We start from the raw sequence: 26096 nt of genomic DNA, 5'->3' as shown, positions 1-26096 counted from the left end.
GACTGTATGCTATTAGGGCTCTCTGTAACTTTCATTCATGTCATCATTCCACAGCAGGAAGCAAATGATATGGTGTTAATTTTATGAAGTAATTTTATGTATTGTCTTGTTTTTGTTTTTATTTTTAGGACCGGAGTAGGCCCTATGATACTTTTAACTTGCACTCGTTGGAGAACTCCTTAATGGATATGATAAGGACTGATCATGAGCCTCTGAAAGGTAAACACTACCCTCCCAGTGGCCCACCAATGAGTTTCGCTGATATAATGTGGAGGAATCATTTTGCAGGTTAGGAATATTCATATGTCCATTTCTTGCTTGGTGTTTTAAGCAAAAATCAGCTTTTTAATAATTTTCATTTTTCTGGTTTGTTTTGTGTTTGCTTGTTTTTGTTTTGCTTCTGTAAAGCATTGTGGAATGTATTTAAAGTTGATTTCTTTTAAACCTGGGTTCAGCTACCTATAATAATCAAGGTGGATTGTTATTATCAGTCATGTCTGGCAGGAGCATGAATTGGGTAGCTGAGATCAGTCACATTATGAGTTAATAGCATGAGACCAGCAGCCAGGTTTTCTGGGCTTTGTGTATTTGGAATCCTCAGCTGAACTTAGATAATTCATTTAAGTCCATATATATATACTGCAAGGAACTGTGAGAGTTAGTAAGCCAATCTCCAAAGATTGCTTCAGAAAACTGCATATGAAGGACTTCTATTTTATTAAAGCATAATCACCTTCCTGGTATAGGAAGTATCACTACACAGGCTTACGGGCAGCCAGTGACCCTTTGCATTCTCTGAGGCCAAAACACAAGAAAATATCTTAAAGCATATAAATGTTTTGGATTAAATATAAGGCAGAAGGTCTCAAAGTTAGCAGTATTAGGACTTCCTGTTTTTAGAGCCTATGTAAATTCAGGATAGATGTTGGTGTTTAATTCATAATTACAGATAGTTCTTTTTATGGGTTATAGGACTTTTTAGAGACTTTACGATATTTTAAAATACTGTAATTGCTTCTATCAGATCTTTGTAATTTACTGCTAGGCCTTGACTTTAGACTCTTAGGTTGTTTCTAATTTTTCCTCCATTAAAGGTAATGCTGCCATGGATGAGTTCTTGCACATAGCTTTTCCTTAAGGTAAATTCATAGTGAGAGTCTTTGGGTCAAAAGAGATAAACATTTAGGTGGATTGAGCTTTAAGAGAAGGATGGTAGGCTAGAGGACCTACCTTGTGGCTTCTGTATGAGTCTGTTCAGAAGCACTTCCCTCTATACTATCTTGCTTTTCCTCCTCCTTTTTTTTTTTTTTTTTTGAGACAGAGCTTCGCTCTTGTTGCCCAGGCTGGAGTGCAGTGGTGTGCTCTCAGCTCACTGCAACCTCTGCCTCCTGGGTTCAAGAGATTCTCCTGCCTCAGCCTTCTGAGTAGCTGGGATTACAGGCATATGCCAGCATGTCCAGCTAATTTTGTATTTTTAGTAGCGATGGAGTTTCTCCCTGTTGGTCAGGCTGGTCTCAAACTCCTGACCTCAGGTGATCCACCTGCCTCGGCCTCCCAAAGTGCTGAGATTATAGGTGTGAGCCACTGCGCCCAGCCTCCTCCTACTTTTAATATCCTTTACTCCCACTTGAACATGGGGAACACTATTTTGAGGACCTCAAAACTCAAGTACAGAGTAACTGGTCTTTGTTTGTTTTTTTGAGATGAAGTCTTGCTCTTGTCGCCCAGGCTGGAGTGCAATGGCGTGATGTCGGCTCACTGCAACCTCAGCCTCCCAGATTCAAGTGATTCTCCTGCCTCAGCCTCCTGAGCAGCTGGGATTACAGGCACCTGCCACCACTGCCAGCTAATTCTTGCATTTTTAGTAGAGACGGGGTGTTGCCATGTTGGCCAGGCAGGTCTCAAACTTCTGACCTCAGGCGATTGCCCGTCTTGGCCTCCCAAAGTGCTGGGATTACAGGCCTGTGCCACCCCACCTGGCCCCAGAGTAACTGGTTTTTGTATGTTTGTTTGTTTTGATTTTTTTTTTTCCTAGAGCTTAATTTCCTTGTTTTTTCAGAAAAAAAAAAAAAAATTTTACTCATTATAAGAAATGCAAATAGTGTGTAAAAGGATGAAAAGGAAAGTAAAAAAGAAAAAAAAATCACTAGAGGCTGGACGTGGTGATCGCTTGAATCAGGGAGTTGGAGGTTGCAGTGACCGAGATTGTGGCACTGTACTGCAGCCTGGCGACAGGGCGAGACTCTGTCTCAAAAAAAAAAAAAAAAAAAAAAAAAATCACTAGAGACTCCACCTAGAAGTAACAAAGGTTATTATTTTTATTAACATCCTTCCAGATATTTTATATTCTCCATATAGGAGATGAAATTACAACTCAGCCTTTCTGACTTTGCAGTCTGTGAAACCTGGGTGTGAATTCTGTCTCTGCCTCTGTCTGCCTATTAATCTGGATAAATTAGCCTCTTTAAAGCCTCAGTGTCCTTATTGTTAAAATAAATTCCCTACTTCATAGAGTGAGTACGAAGATCAAATAAAGTCCCTGGCACTAGAAACTGCTCAAATGTTATCCACAATTTTTTGCTGGAAGTAGTATGGTATACTTGCAATATTGACTTCTTTCCAACTAGACTGCAGCTAAATGTTGAAATTTTTCAGATGCACGTTGTCAAAATTTTATATTTTTCATAAGTAATGATTATTGAAGGATAAACATCTTATTTTCAAAGCCACTTAGAAAGGAAAATAATTTTTCAATTATTTTGGCTTTCCAAAATTGTATATCTGAATGATGTAAAAAATATAAAATAGGATATCCAGTATTTTAAGATGTACTTGAAGAACATGGTAAAAATATGTTCACAATAATATTTTATCTTAGAAATGTATTCAGTAAGAAATCCCTTTATTCAACTGTCCTGTTGATTCAGGGGAAAAAACTATTAGCGTGGGAGATAACAGAATAGGAAGTTTAGGAGATAATGAGACTTCTGTTTTAGTGAAGTAAATAAACTTTAATAGTTTTTTGGTTATGTATTCGGTTGACCAGCCCTGAAAATATTTGTAGGAAATTTTAAAAGTTTCTCTATCTCATCCCCCATGATAAAAATTATATAGAAGAAAAGCTGAATTGAACTTTCTTCATAGCACACTGAAAAATATCTTCTATAGTATTAATCAGATCACAGAATGCATATTTAAATAAAAATTGGACTAATTTATTATTTATTTATGTATTTATTTTCTGAGCTGGAGTCTTGCTCTGTCACCCAGGCTGGAGTGCAGTGGCGGGATCTCAGCTCATTGCAACCTCTGCCTCCCTGGTTCAAGCAATTCTAACTCAGCCTCCTGAGTAGCTAGGATTACAGGTGTGTGCCATCACACCCAGCTAATTGTTGTATTTTTTAATAGAGACAGGATTTCACCATGTTGGCCAGTCTGGTCTCAAACTCCTGACCTCATAATCCTCCCTGCTCAGCCTCCCAAAGTGGCCGGGATTATAGGCATGAGCCACTGCGCCCAGCCAGACTAATTTTTTTTTTATTTTTTTTTACTTTTTAAAGATCCCAAACTACAGTGCTTGGCTGTAACAGAATAAGGTAATGATCTTTTGGGTTTTGTTTTGTTTTTTGTTTTTTAACTATGTCTTACATATACTTTTTCTTTCGTTAGAGAGAATGCCTCAGAGATGAGAAAGGAGGCTTTTGAAGAGGGTAATGCTCTAATGCAGCTGTTTCTTATTTTATTTATTTATTTTTTTTGAGATAGGTTCTCGCTCTTTCACCCAGGCTGGAGTGCAGTGGCACAATCTTGGCTCACTGCAGCCTTGACCTCCCAGGCTCAAGCAATCTTCCTGCCTCAGCTCCGTAAGTAGCTGATACTAGAGGCAGGGGCACCATGCCTGGCTGATTTTTTCTATTTGCTGTGAAGACAGGGTTTCGCCATGTTGCCCAGCCTAATCTTGAACTCCTGAGCTCAAGCGATCCTCCTACCTCAGCCTCCCAAAGTGCTGAGATTATAGGCATGAGCCACTGGCCCTGACCCTGTTTCTTATTTCTTTTTCTCAGTACAGAAATCCTTGGGTTGGCAGATGTAGTAGGAGGGAGCAATTGTTCTCTGTTCTCATTTCTAGTGGATTGAAGGAAAATCCAACTCTCTTCTTAACTATGAAGATTAAGGGGATTAATGGTGTTGAGAGAGGTGGGGTAAGAGATAACGAAAAAGATTCATCCCTATTATCTTCCTCATAGCTGTTCCTTGACTTTCTACCTGTAATGCAGGTTCACTAAGCTCCTATGGAACCACTCTGAAAACTCATGGTCATTAGGTTTAATTAATCATATTCTCCGAACTCTAGAAAGATAATAAGGAAATAGCAACTATAACACATTGAGCAGAGAAGTAAGATCATATACCCTAACTGGGGAAGCCCAGTATAGCAGGCATCTTGGCAAAAACAGGGAGGAGTTACTTTTTCTTCATCCCATGCAATTTGCCTCTTACAGCAGAAAAAAGGCCTGGCTGACTATTTGGGGTTAGTGCCTGGTAAAACATTTTTATGTATTTGAATTTTCTCTTCCCTCACCATTCATAGAACTGAGATTTGAAAAATGAAAAGATGTCAGTTGAGAAATGATATTGAAAACTTTGCTTTTCAAAGGTATACTGAGAGTGTCTTGGGGGGCAGAGACAGTAAGTAGAAATTGAGTGATTTGTATAAGTACCCTCCATTAATTTGTGTAATCATCCTTTAAGCATAGCATTTAAATCACCTGAGTTTTTAGTGGCCAAGCATGGTGGCTCATGCCTATAATTCCAGCACTTTGGGAGGCTGAGGCGGGCAGATCACTTGAGGTCAGGACTTCAAGACCAGCCTATCCTACATGGTGAAACCGTGCCTCTACTAAAAATACAAAAATTAGCCAGGTGTGGTAGTGGGCACCTGTAATCCCAGCTACTCAAGAGGCTGAGGCAGGAGAATCGCTTGAACCGGGGAGGTGGCGCTTGCTTTGAGCCAAGATTGTGCCACTGTACTCCAGCCTGGTGACAGAGCAAGACTCCATCTCAAAAAAAAAGAAAAATCACCTGAGTTTTAAAAGACACAGATGATGGTGATGATGATGATGATGATTTTGAGACAGGGTCTCGCTGTGTAACCCAGACTGGAATGCAGTGGTGCGATCTCAGCTTGCTGCAGTCTTCGCCTCCTGGGCTCAAGCTCTCCTCCCACCTCAGCCTCGTGAGTAGCTGGAACTATAGGTGCATGCCACCACACCCACCTAATTTTTTTTTTTTGGTAGAGATGGGGTTTCGCCATGTTGCCCAGGCTGGTCTCTTAACTCCTGAGCTCAAGCGATCTGCCCGCCTCTGCCTCCCAAAGTGCTGGGATTACAGGTGTGAACCAGTGCATGCCAGGCTGGGAATTGTGATTTAATTGTTCTCAAGTACAGCCTTCATTAAGTGAGGAAACAGAGGCACAAAATATTTAACAACTTGCCAAAAATTACCCACTACCAATATGTGAATAAACTAGGATTTGACCTCAGGTCTAAGCTGACAGCTTTTGATTATTGGTTATTTGGAACATACTTAGAATATTATAGTACCAAAGTTTTATCATTTCCTTAAAAAGGAGATTAAAAAAAGTTAACTGTATTTTTACATATCACAGTATTACATTTTCTTAGATAGTTTTCTAAAGGAACATCTCTCTAACTTTATAGAGAAAATTAGTGGGAAATAAAACCCAGTAGAATATGCATTTTACCTGTAAGTCTTTCTGAAACGTGGCACTAACATTCTGTTACATGAAGCTTTCTGAAGTACTTGCCTTTTTAGAGCAAAGGGAGTGATTAGAGGAAGGTACAGCAGTTGTTCCCTATCTCATAACATGTTGTAGAAGTAAAGAGATGACTTTCATAATTAATTATGAGTTAATACAAATTTCAGTTTTTAATTTGGGCTCACAAAAGCATGAGTTTAGTTGGATTCTGAAACTGAATCATGATAGACGTAGGGTTTTTTTTTGTAACTAGTGTTTTAAATATGAATATGAATTGAGCTTCTGAGACTGTGATTTTAACAGAACGAATAACCATATGTAACCCTGTTTTCCAACCTCTGCCTTCATCCCCTCTCACCCCTATTTATCAGATCCTGTGCAGTGGGAAAAGTGGGACACAGTCTCAGATTTCCACAGCATCATTTAACTCAGTAAAACCAAGTATGCCTTCCAGTTTTTGAAACCTTATATTTTACACTATACTTAAAAGATCGCTAGCTGACAAGAACAATTTAAAAATAGCAGACCATGGACAGGTGACAAAATGTCATGCTGGCAGCACTAGACTGCATTATACAAAAATCACCAGATGTCACACACTTGATTCTATTTTCACAGCTGATTAAACAGCAGTATTTGTTGGACAAAAGGAAGAAAAAAGAAATGGCCTTTTCTGAATTTGGAATCAGTTTTTCTTTTGCTGTTATATATTTTATTTTCCTCCAAAATTCCTTAATAACTGTAAAACTTAAGATATACAATATATTAAGTTAAAAATTATGAAATAATTTCAATTTTAGTAAAGAAACCTTTACACATATACACTCCCTAACCTGGAAGACTGTAAATCAAGATGTTAACAGTGCTTATCTTTGGTGAGCTTGTTTTCTCCATTTTTCTGCATTATGTGATTTTTCTCCAATGAAAATGCATTGCATTTTATAATCTAAAAATTACTTTTGGAAGAGGTTAAGAAACTAGCTTAAAGATGCTGTGAGTGATTTTACTTTAAAAAATTACATTATTAGTTGGAAAAATTAGATTATATTTAGATAATTGATTCTGATGGATATGGCTTTCTTGACCCAGAGTTTCTTGTCTTGTCTTTTCTTTTTTTTTCTTTTTGAGACGGAGTCTTGCTCTGTCACCAGGCTGGGGTGCCGTGACACGATCTCGGCTCACTGCAACCTCCACCTCCCAGGTTCAAGTGATTCTCCTACCTCAGCCTGCTGAGTAGCTGGGACTACAGGCGCATGCCACCACACCCAGCTAATTTTTTTGTATTTTTAGTAGAGATGGGATTTCACCATGTTGGCCAGGATGGTGTCCATCTCTTGATCTCGTGATCTGACCGCCTCGGCCTCCCAAAGTGTTGGGATTACAGGCGTGAGCCACGGTGCCCAGCCTGGAGTTTCTTATAAAATCTTTTGTTGCTAGCTTTCATCCAGAGACCTGTTGAAGTCAAAGAGGTCAAAGAATTAGAGAGAATACCAGGAAAGGTAAAAAGTGTTCTGCTTTTCATCAATTAGTGATACCTTCAATCTGTAAAACACTGCCTAAGCCTCTCGTTTTAATGCATCATAAGAAAGTTTAGGTTGGAAGTAATCAATGTAAGATAGAGAAAGATAATTTGAAAACTACCAAGCTTCCTTTCAATTTCATCTTTCTAAGCTGAAAAGTTCTAGGAGCTCATGGAAAGGGTCAAAAAGGATCCATGCAGGCATGTTTAACTTCTGGAGGACAAAAAGGGTACCCCTTTATGTTTGGGAAACTAGGTAGTTATAGGAACATGTAAAAACTTTATTTGATATAGTGGTTGTAAACTACATAATTCTTTACTATACATGGTTGTAGACACAGGAAAGAAAAGAAGTCAAATAAAGATCAGTTAAATTCAGGCTTGCATGATTTCCTTGATAACCTTTATTATTATTCTAGGAATATTTAGGGAATATTGCTAACTTTTTAGACAGCACACCCTCCTCTAAATATTCCTTGGTTGGAGTTTGAAAAGATCCTCCATATATACGGTTTCCTTAAGTTCTGATGGGCAGTGATTTTGAAGTCTTGATGGGCTTTTAGGTAGACTTTCCAGTAACTGGCTAATTACTGTTATATTTGAATACCCCAGAAAAGGATGAACGCTGGTTTAGAGTAAATCATATCTAGTTTTCATGGATATTGGTATTTCATGATAATGAATCCAAATAAGGTCTTGATTATCCAGAAATGATGGCAAGGACATTGAGATAGCTAACTGAAATGAGAATATGCTTTCTCCCTACTGAGTCAAAGCCTTGTTCTGGTGACAGTTTTTCCTATTATATGTTCTGATAAAGGTAGTGGTAGGAGATAACACTCGTTGCTGACTATAATTTTCAGGGACTCTAAAATGACTTAGGAACTGAAAAAATGTCAGGCACATTGAACAATTACATATAGATACAGTACATGTATCTTTTAACAATGGGGTAGTTTTTGAAATTCCTAATAGTTAGCTTCTAGTAAATATGAAAAGGTTTATGAAATCTATAAAAATAAAATAGATGATTCTCTTAGATGATTCTTTACTCATATGACTTTTTAATAGAAAACATGATCTAATCTAAGAAAATAATTTTACTATATTACAAATGCTAGCAAAATTGTCTCTGCAAAACCAGAGAGAGATGAAACATTTTTCTCCTAATAAGGTTTGAAATAATAAAAACTAAATTTTTTCATTGAAAGCTCTATAATGCTTCATGATAAAGTTAGAACAGTTTCATCAGAATCCATCAAATTCTGGTGGATTTTCTTATTTATGGATGTATTTAAGATTTTCTCATTCTTCAGTACATACATACACACCAATACAAGTGACGCTTCGCTTGCGAGGATTTTGTTTTTCCCTGCCACTTTTTTTTTTTTTTTTTTTTTTTTTTTTTTTTTGAGATGGAGTCTTGCTCTGACTCCCTGGCTGGAGTACAGTGGCACAATCTTGGCTCACTGCAACCTCTGCATTCTGAGTTCAAGTGATTCTCCTGCCTCAGCCTCCTGAGTAGCTGGGATTACAGGCACCCACCACCACACCCAGCTAATTTTTGTATTTTTAGTAGAGACAGGGTTTCACCATGTCGGCCAGGCCGGTCTCAAACTCCTGACCTCAGATGATTCGACCTCCCAAAGTGCTGGGATTACAGGCGTGAACCACTGCGCCTGGCCTTCCCTACCTGTTAATATGAAATGACCTTTTACAAATTATCGTAGCCTGGGGAGACATAAGAAATCAGGATGGTCCTGTCTAGGCAAAAACTTCATTTGTTTAGGATTTGTTCATGATTCTCCCTTTTTATTTAAGGCAGATGCTCTGTTTTGTCTACTATGATGCTTTCCTTTTGGGCAAAAAGAACTTAATAATGCTATTTGCCTCCAGTCCCCCATAACAGAGTTTACTATCAAATGATGACTGACTCTTTTGCAATTATGTAATATAAAAGTATATATGTTGTAAAAATCAATCATTTTAACCTTATCTCCAGCTTTTTCTGTACTACTTTCTCCCCAAGATACTGTTGACATTTATTTAAACAATGGTAGTGAAATAAGATTAACATTTTTTGAGAATTTCATGATAACCCTTGACATAATTGAACATTAAAACCTTGCAGAGCCAAGTTTATAGATACTAGCTTTAAACAGAAGCATTGTTTCAATAACTATTTTGTTGAAGGAATTTGGTCAAGAAAGGTTTCTAAGTACTTTTTTTTTCATGTAAGACTCTCTCTAATTTTTCTTTTGATACATCTACCTCCTTGTCCCAAATAATTAATGAAAAAAACATAACAAAAATGTCTGCATCTTCCATTCTTGCCCCTAGGGGCCATTAGTTGAAGCATCTGATTCTGACTTAACATCTTACAGACCAGGGGTTGACAAAAGTTGTGAAGTGCTAAAGAGTAAAGATTTTAGGCTTTACAGGCCACATGGTCTCTGTCATATATTGTTCTTTGTTTTAATTTTGGTTTGGTTGTGTTTACAAGCCTTTCTAAATGTAAATATGATGCTTAACTCAGAGGCATACAAAAACAGGAAGCCAGCCATGTCAGCAGAAGTTTGCAACTCCTGTTATAAACTTAAGGATGAACATATGGAAATTAGCATTATATTCAAGGTCATATAACTAGTTAGTGGTGAGGAGAGCCACCAGAACCCTAGATTTTTAGGCCAATCATTTTCCCCCCTTCTATCTCTTATATAAATTTTACCATCTTCCTTCTGGTTGCCATTCTGATTATTATGTTGCATTTTTAAGCCACTATGAAACCTGTCTTTTTGTTCTTTCTAAGCTTCAAATTTATATACTTGTTTGAATCTTTTTTTTTTTTTTTTTTTTTTTGCTGCTTGAATGGAAGAACAGTATAAATGGTTGTTTAAATAAAATGCTTAATCCAAAGAGTTGGCATGTTTAAATTGGAATGCAGGAAGTGTGTTAAATTTTAGACTATTATAACAGAAGCTTCTTTTTTGTTTTGTTTTATTTGTTGTTGAAACTTTGGCTTTAAGACTTTTCATGTGTATGTTTTATGCCTTAATTTTTAAAGCTGTTGTAACTGCTTTGGCCTTTGATAGCATTGTTATAGATTAATCCGTTTTAGATTTTTGTAATGTTTATATTTTAAGGTGTATTTGAAATGATGACATTAAGCATTCTTTGTGCTTAAAATTATTTTATTTTTTAGGACGCATGGGGATAAATTTCCATCATCCAGGAACAGATAATATTATGGCACTTAACAGTAAGTCTTCATATGAAATATTCTATGAAATTAGCAGTCAAGTTTGCAGCATGTCATTTCTACATTCTTGATTGTTGGTTACATTTTAACCTTCCACTGAATGTAGTATAGACCATTGTTTTGTACTAGTGGTTCTCAAAGTGTGGTCCCTGGACCAGCAGCATCAGCATTGCTTGGGAGCTTATTAAAATCTCAGGTCCCGTGACAGGGCTATTGAATCAGAAACTTAAGGATGAGGCCCAGAGGTCTGTATTTTAACAAGCCTGTGTGATTGTGATTCAGGCTAAAGTTTGAAAATTGCTTCTTCAAACCAGGGTTGGCAAACTATAGCTCTGCAAGCTGAATCTGTTTTTGTAAATGAAGTTTTTTTGGAATATAGCCACACTCATTCATTTATGGATTGTCTGTGGCTACTTTTGTGCTACGAAGGCAGAGCCCACAAAGGCCAAACTATTTACCATCTGACCCTTTACAGAAAATGTTTGCCAACTCCTGCTCCATACCATTGGGTTGGAGGAATGAAGAGGTAGGTGAAGGGAGAGAGGAAGTGGGGTAGAGAATGTAATGTGAATGAATAAATCAACTTATTTATACATAACTCAGAATTTTTTCATTGTGGTAGATAGCCAGGTATTTCAAGCTGGACATCCAGGCGTCTCCCATTAATGGAATTTGCATGGTATATGTGTCAGCAGCTTTACAGGTTTGAAACAGTTTTGTCAGTTTAATTGTCGGATCAAGTTCTAAAGCAGCAAAAACTTACTAACCAGGAAGTCATATTAATTAACACCAGAAGAAATATCTGGGTGGCATCAGCTCTCCTTCCTAGTGTCAGTGGATCAGATAGCTTTGCAGAAGAACAGTCTCTAAATGGAAATTTTTCATTTTCAGAAGGACCTGTATAAGCCATTGAATCTTTTAGAATTTAAGTTTTCTCCTCTAGTAAATGAGTGATACCAGATTGTCCCCTCTCATCTTCCCAAATATACAAGCTGACTGTCAATACACATGGGAGACATACTGAATGAATCTAGGGTTGTGTACAATATTATTTATTTCCCTCTTGCTTGAAGTAGGTATGTTGACTGTTGTTGGAGTTCTTTAGAACAGGTTTTAGGTTATCTCTAAAACATATATTTTACATCTCCTTGGTTCTGACATGCAACCAGTGAGTACTGCTGAGAACCACTGACAGTGCTTGATGATGCAGGTCCTAAGCCTCTCCATGCATATTTTTTTCTAGATTGCTAGTATCCCTTCCTTTTGGCAGGGTTGAAGGGGAGGTGGTCTTAGAGACAATAAAAATTCCAAGGTATCTACCTCTAATTTTCTAACTTCTAAATGAAAGGTCACTTTAAATTTAGATTATGCTGCCTCTAACTTTTTTTCTAGTGTGATGGGAATTAATAAACATGCTTAACTTGCTGAACTTGTGCAATAATTAATTGTGAAAAGACTTCAGTTAGATTATGGGATTTAAAGTTGAATGTAGAAGAAAAGAACAGTATGGTAGTGTGTCTGCCTGAAGGAATGAGTGTGTATCTCAAAAATACCTAATTGACATGATGTGAATCCTCTTCTGCAAGAGGGAGAGGATATAGTTTGTGATTTTCTGTGGAAAAAAAATGGAGCTAAAATACATTTTTCTTTTTAAAAGCCTTTTATTTTCTTTGGTTTGATTTTCTTTACTTCTCTGCTTTGAAATCCAAGATTTCATTTATGCTCTTTCCGTTTTGTTCATGTTGTGCAAATTCCCCTTTTAGCTTCAATTTCTCCAATCCTTGCGAAAAGGGGGCTGATTAGGTAATCTTAATGATCGTTTTCAGCATGAAGATACTGTTACTCTGTAATTTTTTTTTAAGTACTGAAAGGGCCATTTTGCTGATATCTGTAACAAATATTGATGAGTTACACATACTTGCAACAGATATCAGAGTGCATCAATCTTTGAATGTCTCTGTGGTTGCTGCCCAAGGTCGAAGAACCTTGTTGTCTTCTTAAAATAAACCATACAAACAACCAGAGTTTGATGTTTACGTTACAAAGTTGACTCCAGCTTGAGATGATCGGAACAAATATATCCTCCATAGTAGGTTCTTGTGGGACCTGCAGGCTTTGACAAATTTGCTGGGATAAACCTTGTTTTCCCTTTCATACAGTTGATCCCAGCCCATCTGGTGACTTACATATGTAGCATATGCACAAACATAAACACACTTATCTATTATTTTTGTCTTCTTTTTAAAAATATGTATTTATTTTTATATTTTGTAGAGAGAAAGTGTTGCTATGTTGCCCAGCCTAGTCTTGAACTCCTTGCCTCAAGCTATCCTCCCACCTCAGCTTCCCAAAGTGCTGGGGTTGGAGGTGTGAACTATCACACCCAGTCTTTCTTTTTATGCCTACTGTTTGTTGCCCTAACACTTTTTGTCCTGTAACTGGTCTATCCTTCTTCCTTTCTCTCAACCATCATGTAGGAATAATTGAGATGGCTGGGCACAGTGCCTCACACCTGTAATCTCAGGACTTTCGGAGGCCGAGGTGGGCAGATCACTTGAGGTCAGGAGTTCGAGACCAGCCTGACCAACATGGAGAAACCCTGTCTCTACTAAAAATGCAAAAATTAGCTGGGTGTGGTGGCACATGCCTGTGATCCCAGCTGCTCAGGAGGCTGAGGCAGGAGAATCACTTGAACCCAGGAGGCAGAGGTTGCAGTGAGCCGAGATCATGCCACTGCACTCCAGCCTGGGTGACAGAGTGAGACTCCATCTGAAAAAAAAAAAAATAAAGGAATAATTGAGAAGAAGTAACAAATCCTGAAATCCTGAAACACTGTTAACTCAGAATTTGTGATTATCGGAAGGGACTAGGGACTAGGTTGAAGTTAAGCTGTATTTTCAGAAAAGAAGGGATTGGCTAAGAAAATTATAGCAAATTGAGGCAGTTTAAATTTTTTTAAAAAAGAAAATGTGAGTCAGCTGTAGTTCTTTCTTACCCTTTTTTGCTATGTGAAATTTGTGCTTCCTAGGTCTCTATGGAAAGCTGCCATTCATTATGTTTTCCAAAAGATCTTCCATCCTTTTTTTACTTTCTTGACCTCACCAAAACCTGTCTCCTAAAGATATGGTCTCAGTTCTCCTGTCTTTATGGGAAAGATAGATGTCATTATATACATTCTTCTCAGTACTACTTTCCAGCTTTGAATTGGCCAAGTTCCCATTTTTTGGTGTTCCTAGTGCATGCCCTCCAGTTATACCTTCCTCCGAGAATCACCACTGCTGACGTCATCTAGAAGACAGAAAATGAAACTTGGAAGAGAAAGATAGGATACCACTATGGAAGACAAATAGGAGTTACCAGTAAACCTTCAGACATTTAGGGTGTGGAAAAATTGGCAAGGTTTGTGTAAACCAAAGAGTCTACTGATTTTTCCTGTTCAAGACCGTGAATCTATTAATAATAAGAATTGGCAGGCCAGCCTTTATGGAGGAACCCAAGAGGCACATTCCAAATTTTGGCCTTTCTCAAAATATTAAGTCTTCAAGTATTACAGAATATAGAAGGCGAGGTAGGGGGAAGAAACTCTAATCCATCAGTAAGACCTGCCACTTGTCCAGTATTTCCAAAATAAAGTTAGTTCTGAAGCAATATACCCCTTCCACTTAATCAGGTAATATAATTTTTTCTTAACTGTTTAATAATTCTGCCCATTATATTTTAATCTTCCTTTTAAATGAAAACACTTGACATTTGCATAATATATTTTAATTTTTCCCACTGGAGAAAGAAGGCTGCTAAGAGTTCTTCTAGCTACGTATGTAGTAGTAGTGCTACCATCCATATTTTTCTAATACTAATAGTAGCCTGTGTTTCCTTTTTCTTTTTCTTTTTTACATTCTAGGTCAGGGATTTCCAACCTTATGACTTCCCTGGGCCACCTTGGAAGAATAATTGTCTTGGGCCACAAATAAAATACACTAACACTAATGATAGCTGGTGAGCTTAAAAAAAAAAATCACACACACAAAAAAATCTCATAGTGTTTTAAGAAAGTTGACGAGTTTGTGTTGGGCCGCATTCAAAGCCATCCTGGGCTACATGTGGCTTGCGGGACAGAGATTCGACAAGTTTATTCTAGGTGTAGAGTTGGTTTAGCATTCGTGGTCTTGTGTAGGATTGATGCCTGACTTGGTGACTTTTCCTCTATTATGTTGATCCTTAGAAAAGGATACTGGTGCCTCCATGGTTCATCACATGAATCAAATTTATGTTCAAAATCAGCATGTCTAGTCTTTACTCCATTTAACTGGTCAGTTCCTCTTTTTCCAAGTAGAAAATGGGCTTGGGAAAACAGAATATCGGAATATGGGAAAACAAAATATCGGGAAGTTGCTTGATAGGTACAAAAGTAGAAACTGGGAGTAGTGTTTCTTAAGGAATAGTATCATTCAGTTCTAGGAAGATGTCTTTGAAGCAGGCTGGAAAGCATGTGAAACCTGAAGATGCAGCAGTGAATTAGCGAAGCCAAAAGCGTCTTCTGGAGTTGGGTAGATCCCATTCCCCCTTTACAAGCTATATGGCCTTGAGGCCACATTCTTAACTCCTCTTTGCCTCTGATTTTTTCACCTGTAAAATGGAGAGAGAAATCAGTAAAGTGGTTATATATATATTTTATAAAACTTAGTATAGTGCCTGATTTGTAGATAATGCTCATATGAGCTGCTATTGTGAATGCTTGCAACAGCCTTATTATTACCTTTAAAGATCTTTCTTTCTTTACATATTAGTTTCCAAAATATAAGTTTATCTCACATTGGTTACATTTAGGTAGATGCTTTCCTGATAGAATTTAAGACAGCACCCCTGTAAGTCATTTGGTTACATTTATGTATTTATTTGGAGACAGAGTCTCACTCTGTCGCCTAGGCTGGAGTGCAGTGGTGTGATCTCGGCTCATTGTAACCTCTGCCTCTTGGGCTCAAGCGATTTTCCTGAATCAGCCTCCCGAGTAGCTGGGACTACAGGCACACGCCACCATGCCTGGCTAATTTTTTGTATTTTTAGTAGAGATGGGGTTTTGCTATGTTGCCCAGGCTGTCTCGAACTCCTGAGCTCAGGCAATCCACCTGACACGGCCTCCCGAAGTGCTAGGGTTACAGCTGTGAGCCACCATGCCCGGCCACGTTTAGATAGGTGCTTTCCTGATGGAATCGAAGACAGCACACCTGTAAGTCATCACATAAGCTAGCGTAGCTGTATTGAGATGTGGTTCCATTTGTTTTTGTGTGAATCTTTTTCTCTGGATGAAATACTTTCTATCTATTACTTGACTTTGGAACATGCAAACACGCACCATCTTTGGACCCTACAGGCCTTTCTCAGTTGTTAAATATCTTGTGATGTTGGCACTTTAAAAAGTGTCACATGCTGCTGTTTGGAACATATTAATAAAATGATACAGCCACTTTGGAAAACAATTTGACAGTTTCTTGCAAAGTTAAATATACAACTATCATATGATGCAGGAGTTCTCCTGGGAATTTACCCAAGACAAAAAATGAAAATGTACGTCCACACAAAGATATATATGCAAATATTCAAAGCCGCGTTGTTCTTAATAGCCAAAAATTGTAGATAAAACAAATGTCTCTCAACTGGAGAATGGATAAACAAATTGTGGTACATCCATACAATGGAATACTATTTGGCAAATAAATAGGAATGAGCTATTAATACATGCAGCAACATAAATGACTGTCAAAATAATTATGCTAAGTTAAAAAGCTAGACAAAAGAATACATACTAGATGATCCTGTTAATATAAAATTCTGGAAAATGTAAACTAATCTAGTGTGAAAAAATACAACAACTTCAAGAAAGGAATTTTTGTAGTAATATTGTCTTCTTTTTTCAGAGGACAAAAGTGAAGGCTTAGATCTTGGAGAAGAAGTCATGTGTAATGATGGCATCTAGTTGAGCAAGTTTCTGAATCTCCTTAAGCCTTTGTTTGAAAACCTGTAAGTGGGCAGTTAGGATATTTACTCTCATTGTTTTTGTGAGATTCAGATGAAGTAAGGCACATGTACAAATAAGGTATTATTACTGCTACATTTGGGAAGTAGGAAGCATAGTCTCACTCAGAGAAGATACTTTCAGAGAGTTACTTTTTTTGTTGTTTTTAAAGATCATAGCTTTATAATATAACAGAGATTCAATCTTGTTTAAATTAAAAGTTTTCCTGCCATTCCTTTTCTGAGATCTTTGATGTTGTAATTAGAGTCTGTTACAAGTTATAAGGAGATAAATAAGAATTCTGAAGTACCACTTCCCCTCTGACAAGGAAAGATGATTGTTTACCCTCACTCTTCCATATCAAAGTATGTAACTTTGCAAAATTGAAGATTCCTAGAATAAAACCTAAGTAGTCTGAAGACTTAAACTTTTGATATCTTTCTTCGTTATTTTTTCTATAGCTCATGAATTGGTATATAAACATTTTTATATCTTAAGCCAAAAAAAGACACGCACCTCTTTAGAAGCTCTGAGGTCATTGATTGTTAAACAACGTATACATAGCTGATACACCAAGAAACTTGGAACTTTATGTTATTCTGTTTTCCACATTTTCCCCTTATTAATGCCTTGAAAGCATTTTAGAACATTTTGCTTATATTTCTATTTGAACTGAGGGCTGACAGTGCATTTGTTGAATCAAAAGAGGCAATGTGAAAGGGCATTGACATGAACATTTGTGTTGAGTAGCGACTCCTGTGTGGCTGCAGAGCCTCCTCTTCCCCCTCCTTTTTATCCTCTGCTGGGAGTGAACTCCTTGGGGAGCGGCTCAGCTGAGAGGAAGTGGCAGAGAGGGAGCTGAGCACATGATGCCAGAATGGGAATAGAGCCAGCTTTGCTAGAATTCCAAATGGAATTTTCCAAAATTTGAAGAACACATTGTTGTTTCTGTACACTGTGAGTGGATATAAGTAAATAATTTCTTGGTAGCATAAAAAAGTGTAGTAAAGGAATTATTTTGAGATTCTCAGATTAAAGACATTTTGTCTGAGAATTTTGAACTTTTTGAAGACAAGATTCAGACTTTCTGTTTCTGTCTGAACAGGTTTCTATCTGAACAGGTTTAGAAGTAAAACTAATGTATGGTTGTGCTATGAATACGTTGCAAAGGATGGCTAATTTAAAAATGAAAAAATTAGAAGGATAAGTAATGTTCCATGACTTCTAAGTACTCAAATTTCAAAACATTCTAGTTGGATGCTGCACATGAACGTGGTAAGGGACCTAAGAGATTGTTTTGTTTTGACCTTTTCATTTTACAGTTGGGAAGCTGAGATTCAAAAGGCTATGGGAATTGGCCAGGGTGACATGGAGCTAGGAGCAGAACCTCTTGCCTCGTGGTTGAGGGTGGTAACTTTTGCTTTAGATACTTAATTGTTACAAGTGGTTACATTATTATTATTATTATTATTATTATTATTATTATTATTATTATTTACTGCCTTAACGCAAACATGCAAATTCGGTGTCTTTGGGAAAATAGTTTTTCTGTTGTTATTATTTGTCACCTTGTTTATGCTCTGAATGCTTAGTAAATTCTCTTTTCCTGAAAAATAGAATAGTAAACCTAGTCTACATGGCCCGATATTGAATACTGTCAATAAATGAAGTCTGAAATGTTCTTGACTGACTTTATTGCATTTTGGAAGAAGTTCTTTGTATTTGTGAATGTCTGTAAAGTGACAGTATCGGGTAGTGCTAACCAAATAAGGAGGATACAGAAAACTGAAAATTTACTTACTTTTCCCTGTGGACTTCCCTGTTTTCTCCACTTGTGTAGGCAGTGGAAACTGGACTTCACATTTATAGCACTCACCCCACTTGTAATTAACTATTTAATGTTGGTGTTTTTCTTTAATGTGTATGCTTCAAGAGGGCAGAGACTAGCTTTTATTCACAGTTGGTCCCTGGCTTCAAGTATAATGCCTGGCCTGTTGAATAGGCACTCAATGTGGATGATCAGAAGAGAGGGAAGGAGGGGTGGGAAAATATCTCAGTGTGACTGTGAAAAGCACAGTCTAACAGTCTTAGAGAATATCCAGTCCACCTTAATTTCTTCCTAAAAGATGTGCTTTAATTCTTCCTTTTGAAAGGTGGTTATAACACATATAGATCTAGCAATGAACAGTTTATGAAGTGGTCTCCCAGACCTCTGTGCTTTTGTAATGCTTACTATGGTTTTTCCAGAACGTGGAAAAAAATCCTCTTTTCTTGAGCACCAACTTTACCCCAGGACTATTCTCTTATCCAGACAAAACATGGCCATATGATAGAGTAGTGTGTGAAACTGAAATGCAGTTTTTTCCCCTTTTCAACTTTTAGGTTCAGGGGTTACATGTGCAGGTTTGTTACATGGGTAAATTGTATGTCAGCAAGTTGCTAATGTCATACAGCCAGCAAATAGCTGTATAAGGTTTAGACACACAGATTATTCTGCCAACCAGTTCCTAATCCAGTGTGATTTTTACTCTTTTGGATTTTCCCAAAAGGTAACTTGGGTTTCATTTAACTCCTTTATAACAATTAAATAAATAATACTTTATTGATTGTGGAGAGTCAATATACTTCCACACATGTTCAGTGTTACTTTCAGAACATAGTCCCCCTCAATAGCAGCAGGAATTTTAAATGCATTGTTCTCTTTATTACCCTCCACACACATACACTTTTGTTATATGACTAAAGTTTTGTGTTTTTGTTGTTGTTGTTGTTGTTTTGTTTTTTTTTTCAGCTGAATACAGTAGAAACAGTGCAGTTTGGGGTAGGGAGGCAGACAGATCTGAGTTTAAACCCCGAATCCATCACTTATTTGCCACGTGACTTTGTGGCAAGTTACCTGTGTCTTTTATTTTTTATTTTATTTTTTAATTTTTTTGTAGAGACAGGGTCTTGTTATATTGCCCAGGCTGGTATTGAACTCCTAGGCTCAAAAGATCCTCCTGATTTGGCCTCTCAAAGTGCTGTGATTACAAATGTGAGCTACTGCACTGAGCCTGTGTCTTTTATTTTAAATGGACAGTTTAACACCTCTTTACAAATGGTGAGGTTAAGTGTGTAGTGCTCCTATTACCATATCTGGCAAGAAATACACACCAAGGCTGGGTGCAGTGGCTCACGCCTGTACTTCCCAGCACTTTGGGAGGCTGAGGTGGGTGGATCACCTGAGGTCCGGAGTTCAAGACCAGCCTGGCCACCATGGTGAAACCCCGTCTCTAGTAAAAATACAAAAATTATTTGGGCATGGTGGTGTGTTCCTGTAATCCCAGCTACTTGGGAGGGTGAGGCAGGAGAATCACTTGAACCCAGGAGGAGGAGGGTGCAGTGAGCCGAGATCACACCACTGTACTCCAGCCTGGGCAACAGAGTGAGACGCTCTCTGGCCAAAAAAGGAAAAAAAAAAAAAACAGAGAAAAAAAGAAGAAGTACACACCAAACAAATGTTAGTCTTTGTTTCTTCCCTATTCTACCCCCTTTCCTTTGTTTCCTTTTGGGTTCACACTAATTCTGAACCCCAGTTGTATCATCAAAACAGGAGCCAAAATAGAAAACACTCATGCCTGAGAGACTGTAATTTCATTGGCCTAGAGTGAAATCTGGTTGGGGGTAGAGGGTGGGCAAAGGATATGGAAAGGACCAGAATTGGATGTGTGTCTATCTTTATTTGAGGATGAAGGAATCAAGTAGTATAGGGACTATGCTGTGCATATCCTAGTGTTCTTTCTTTTCCCTCAAGACTCGGTCTGCCTTTACTGTTCCCTGAAAGTTTTCCCAAGTCCAGTTCAGAAGAGGAAGGTTTTTTTGAAGGATCAGGGGAGGGCTGATAGGAATGAGCAGCTTCTCCATGCTACTGCAGCCCTTCCCAAATGTCCAGGTGAATTCCTTGACATAACTTTCTTCTGTGAAGGAACTCTCCTTCCCACATGAGAGGAGCCTTGTTGATAGAGAGAAGACAACACTGACGAAGGGGCCCAACCTTTGGTTCAGCTTAGGCTCCTGAACACACCAGCACCCATTTTGTTTACCTTATTTTCTTTCTGTATTATTCCTTATATTATTTGGGAGTTCAGAAATGTAGAACTAGCAAGTATTGGCTGTCCTGAACAGTGTAGGAATTGAGTCTTTATAAAGTTGTAGAAATCTCATGAGATTTTTGGCATAGTGGTTCAGAGAAGATGGTTTGTTGAAAACAGATGCCAGATATTTGAGTGTATACCACTGTAGTAAGCAATTTCAGACCTGAATTGGACAGATTGATCAGTATAAAATACAAAATACTCTGTTGTGTAATTACAAATCTTATAACTTTCTTCTTTCTCTCTCCTCCTCCTTCCCTCTCTCTCTTTCTTCCTCTCTCCCTCCCTCCCTTCCTTTCATTCTCCATCTTTCTCTTTCTTTCTTCCTTCTTTTCTCTCTCTTTCTTTCATCAGTTATTGTTTGATTTAGCAATGTGCTACTGAAATAAAAGCAAGGTGGTAATTAATTACTCCTAGTGGAATGCTATCAGGTCACGAGTATGAGAGTGCATAAACATCACCTGATGTGAGTGAGTGTGGATGCCCACTCTCTCCTGTAAGGTATAGTAGTATTATGTAGAGGGATTCTTTACCTAGGTTTGTTTCCAGAGATGCCTTGTCTGATGTATACATTTTCAATTATCTTTTTCTGTTTTGATGAGGAATTTAGGAAATGAACTTGGAAATTCTAGAGTGATTACTTTGATAACATGTTATATATTGAGAAGTTGTATTAGTATCTTATATGTTAAATATAATTTAGAAAGTAAAGTAATACTAAGTATGTGGGGATGCTGAAATGTGGTATAGCAAAGCCTTGAGCTTGCATTTCGTACAAGATGGGAAGAAGAATAATAGAGGAAATGGACAATGTGGACTAGGGGTTTCCCAGGGAGTAGAAGAGACTAGATGTCAAGACATGCAGGTATCAAGATTTTTATACTCTCTGAATAGGTGCTTACTTGTAATGATAATACTGGAAGAGTAGGTTGAATTGGGATTACTGGAATGTATGGGTCTGAGGTATGGAATAGTGAGAATAGTGAGAATAGTAGAGAAACCCCATCTCTACCAAAAATACAAAAATTAGCTGGGCATAGTGGCATGCACCTGTAATCCCAGCTACGCGGGAGGCTGAGACAGGAGAATCTCTTGAATCTGGGAGGCAGAGGTTGCAGTGAGCCAAGATCACACCATTGCACTCCAGCCTGGGCAACAAGAGCAAAACTCCATCTCACAAAAAAAAAAAAAAAAAAAGAGGAAAGAGGTTTAATTGACTCACAGTTCTGCATGGCTGAGGAGGCCTCAGGAAACTTATAATCATGGCAGAAGGGGAAGCAAACACATCCTTCTTCACATGGCAACAGGAGAGAGAAGTGCCAAGCAAAGAGGGGAAAGCCATTTATAAAACCATCAGATCTCGTGAGAACTCACTTCACTATCACGAGAACAGCAGCATGGGGGTAACCGCTCCAGTGATTCAGTTACCTCCCACCCGGTTTCTCCCATGACACATGGAGATTATGGGAACTACAATTCAAGATGAGATTTGGGTGGGAACACAGCCAAACCGTATCAGCTATTTAGAAAGAAGTTTGGAAAAAACACATTAGAATAGGCTGAAGAGACTTGAAGCAAGCCTGTTTATTCTTTTATCTCATACTTTTTATCTCATAATATCTTTATTAAGGTATTCTAGCAGAACCAAGTAAAACACTTTTCTATTAGTTCCAGAAATAATTCGTGTTTTGCTTAAGATACCTGTAGGTTTCTCTGTAAGATATTGAAAACAGTGAAACAGGATGTTGCAAAAGTTCAGTTGGTGAGAATACAGGATATATTTTGTTAGGTTCCAAATAACAACTGAATTTTCTGACCAATCCACAAAAATACCTATAGGCATGTTTCATTTTATTGTGCTTCACTGTATCATGCTTCAGTAGAATTTTGTTTTTTATAAATTCCAAGTTTGTGGCAATAGTTATGCTGTTTTTCTAACAGCATATGCTCGCTTTTTTCCCTCTATATCATGTTTTGTTAATTCTCACAATATTTTAACCTTTTTTGTTATTACTATATCTGTTAATGGTGATTTGTGATCAGTGATCTTTGATGGTACTATTTTATTTTATTTTATTTTTTTGAGACAGAGTCTGACTCTGTCTGCCCAGCCTGGAGTGCAGTGGTGCAGTCTCAGTTTACTGCAACCTTTGCCTCCCGGGTTCAAGCGATTCTCATGTCTCAGTCTCCCAAGTAGCTGGGACTACAGGTGTGCGCTGCCACGCCTGGCTAATTGTTGTATTTTTTAATAGAGACAGTGTTTCACTATGTTGGCCAGGCTGGTCTCAAACTCCTGACCTCAGGTGATTCACCTGCCTCGGCCTCCCAAAGTGCTGGGATTACAGGCATGAGCCACCATGCCCGCCTTGATGTAACTATTGTAGTAGTTTTGGGATGCCATGAACTGCGCTTGTAGGAGATACAAACTTAATTGATAAATGTGTTCTGTCTGCCCCACCAGCCAGCCATTCTACTGTCTCTCTCCCTCTCCTCGGACCTTCCCATTTTCTGAGACACAACATTGAAATTAGGCCAATTAATAATCCTAAAATGGCCTCTAAGTGTTCAAGTGAAAAAAAGAGTCGCACGTCTCTCACTTTTAATCAAAAACTAGAAATGATTAAGCTTAGTGAGGAAGGCATATTGAAAGCTGAGACAGGTTAAAAGCTAGGCGTCTTGTTCTAGTTAGCCAAGATGTGAATGCAAATGGAAAAGTTCTTGAAGGAAATTAAAAGTGTTATCCCAATGAGCACACTAATGGTAAGAAAGTGAAATAGCCTTATTGTTGCTGTGGAGAAAGTTTTAGAGGTCTGAATTAAAGATCAAACCAGCCATAACTTTCCCTTATGCCAAAGCCTAGTCCAGAGCAAGGCCCTAACTCTTTTCCATTCTATGAAGGCTAAGAGAGGTTAGGAAGCTGCACAAGAAAAGCTAGAAGCTGGCAAAGGTTGGATCATGAGGTTTAAGGGAAAAAGCCATGTCCATAACATAACAGTGCAAGGTGAAGCAGCAAGTACTGATGGAGAAGCTACATCAAGTAACTTACCCAGATTTAGTTAAGACAGTTGGTGAAGGTGACTACCCTAAATAGCAGATTTTCAGTGTAGGTGAAACAGCCGTCTATTGGAAGAAGATGCCATCTAGGACTTTCATAACTAGAGAGGAGAAGTCAGTGCCTGGCTTCAAAGGATAGGCTGACTCTCTTGTTAGGGGCTAATACAGCTGGTGGCTTTGAGTTTAAGCCAATGCTTATTGACCATTCTGAAAATCCTAAGGCCCTTAAGAATTATACTAAATCTACTTTGCCTGTTCTCCACAAATAGAACAATAAAGCCTGTATGACAGCACATCTGTTTAACAGCATGGTTTACTGAATATTTTAAAACCACTATTGAGACCTGCTGCTCAGAAAAAAATACTCCTTTCAAAATATTACTATTCATTGACAATGCACCTGATGGAGATGAACCGGGCAGTAATGTTTTCATGACTGCTAACACATCATCCATTCTACAGCCCGTGGATCAAGGTAGAATTTATACTTCCAAGCCATCTTGTTTAGGAAATACATTTTGTAGGCCAGGAGTGGTGGCTCATGCCTGTAACCCAGCACTTTGGGAGGCCAAGGCGGATGGATCACCTGAGGTCGGGAGTTTGAGACCAACCTGGTCAACATGGTGGAACCTCATCTCTACTAAAAATACAAAAATTAGCCATGAATGGTGGTGCACGCTTGTAATCCCAGCTACTTGGGAGACTGAGGCAGGAGAATCGCTTGAACTAGGGAGACAGAAGTTGCAGTGAGCTGAGGTCATGCCACTGCACTCCAGCCTGGGCAACAGAGTGAGACTTTGTCTCAAAAAAAAAAAAAAAAAAAGAAAAAGAAATACATTTTGTAAAGCAATACTTGCCATATATTACACTTCCTCTGATGAACCTAGGCAAAGTTGAAAACCTTCTAGAAAGGATTCTTTGTTTTAGAGGCCATTTAGAACTTTTGTGATTCATTGGAGGAGGTCAAAATAACAACATTAACAGGAATTTGAAGAAGTCAATTCCATTCCTCATGGACAACTTTGAGGGGTTCAAAATGTCAGTAGAGAAAGTCACTGCAGATACAGCGTAAATAGCAAGAGAACCAGAAGTAGAATCTAAAGATGTGACCAAATTGTTATAATCTCATGGTGAAACCTGATAGATGAAAAATTGCCTCTTATGTACAAGTAAAGAAAATGGTTTCTTAAGGTAGAGTCTACTTGACGAAGATGCTGTGAACATTGTTGAAATGACAGCAAAGGATTTAGATATTACGTACATTTAGTTGATAAAGCTGTTGCAGGGTTTGAAAGGATTGAATCCAGTTTTGAAAAACATCCTGCTATAGGTAAAATGCTCTCAAACATTGCATGCTACAGAGAAATATTTCATGAAAAGAAGAGTCAATCGATGTGGCAAACCTCACTGCTCTCTTTTTTTATGATATTGCCTCAACCACCCCAAACTTCAGCAACCACCACTCTGATCAGTTAGCAACAATCCACATGGAGGGAAGACCTTCCACCAGCAAAAAAAAAAAAAAAAAAAAAAAAAAGAAGAAGAAGAAAAAAGTGATAACTTGCTGAATGCACTGAATGCACAGATGATCATTGAGATTTTTCGCAATAAAGTATTTTTTATTTTTTATTTTTAAATTTTTTCGAGATAGGTTCCTGTTCTGTCACCCGGGCTGGAGTACAGTAGCATGATGATGGCTCACTGTGTAGCATTGAGCTCCTGGCCTCAAACAATCCTCCCACCTCAGCCTCTTAAGTAGCTGGGGCTACAGTTATGAGCCACTGTGCTGGGCAACAATAAAGTATTTTTTAAATTAAGTTATATATATCTTTTTTTTTCTTTTTTTTTTTTTTGAGACGGAGTCTCGCTCTGTCACCCAAGCTGGAGTCCAGTGGTGCGATCTCAGCTCACTGCAAGCTCCGCCTCTCAGGCCCATGCCGTTCTCCTGCCTCAGCCTCCCGAGTAGCTGGGACCACAGGCGCCCGCCACCACGCCCAGCTAATTTTTTGTATTTTTAGTAGAGACGGGGTTTCACCGTGTTAGCCAGGATGGTCTCGATCTCCTGACCTTGTGATCTGCCTGCCTCGGCCTCCCAAAGTGCTGGGATTACAGGCGTGAGCCACCGCACCTGGCTATATATCATTTTTTAAGACATAATGCTACTGTACACTTAATAGACTACAGTATAATGTAAACATAACTTGTATGCACTAGGAAATAAAAAAATTGTGTGACTTGCTTTACTGTGATATTTGCTGTATTACAGTGGTTTGGAACCCTAAGACTGTAATATCTCTGAGGTATCCCTGTATTTTAATTCATAAAATAACAGTTTTAAG

The 26096-nt window shown here is 38.2% G+C and overlaps 1 protein-coding gene across 16 annotated transcripts in view; it reads left to right on the top strand.

The window, feature by feature from the left end:
* Window positions 1-26096, top strand: part of CPEB3 (cytoplasmic polyadenylation element binding protein 3) — a 242984-nt gene that overhangs the window by 90934 nt on the left and 125954 nt on the right. For 7 of the 16 annotated variants that reach the window (XM_002805760.4, XM_077946785.1, XM_077946784.1 and 4 more), the window contains 2 exons: window positions 129-219; window positions 10501-10557. In XM_002805760.4, coding sequence (XP_002805806.3) covers window positions 129-219; window positions 10501-10557 — 148 coding nt within the window. Of the gene's footprint in view, window positions 1-128; window positions 289-10500; window positions 10558-26096 lie in introns of all 16 variants that reach the window. The other 9 variants (XM_015147688.3, XM_077946783.1, XM_077946782.1 and 6 more) reach the window with 2 other exon arrangements.

This window comes from Macaca mulatta, chromosome 9 (assembly GCF_049350105.2).
Source record: "Macaca mulatta isolate MMU2019108-1 chromosome 9, T2T-MMU8v2.0, whole genome shotgun sequence".
Taxonomy (NCBI): domain Eukaryota; kingdom Metazoa; phylum Chordata; class Mammalia; order Primates; family Cercopithecidae; genus Macaca; species Macaca mulatta.
This window is presented reverse-complemented; position numbering and strand designations above follow the sequence as displayed.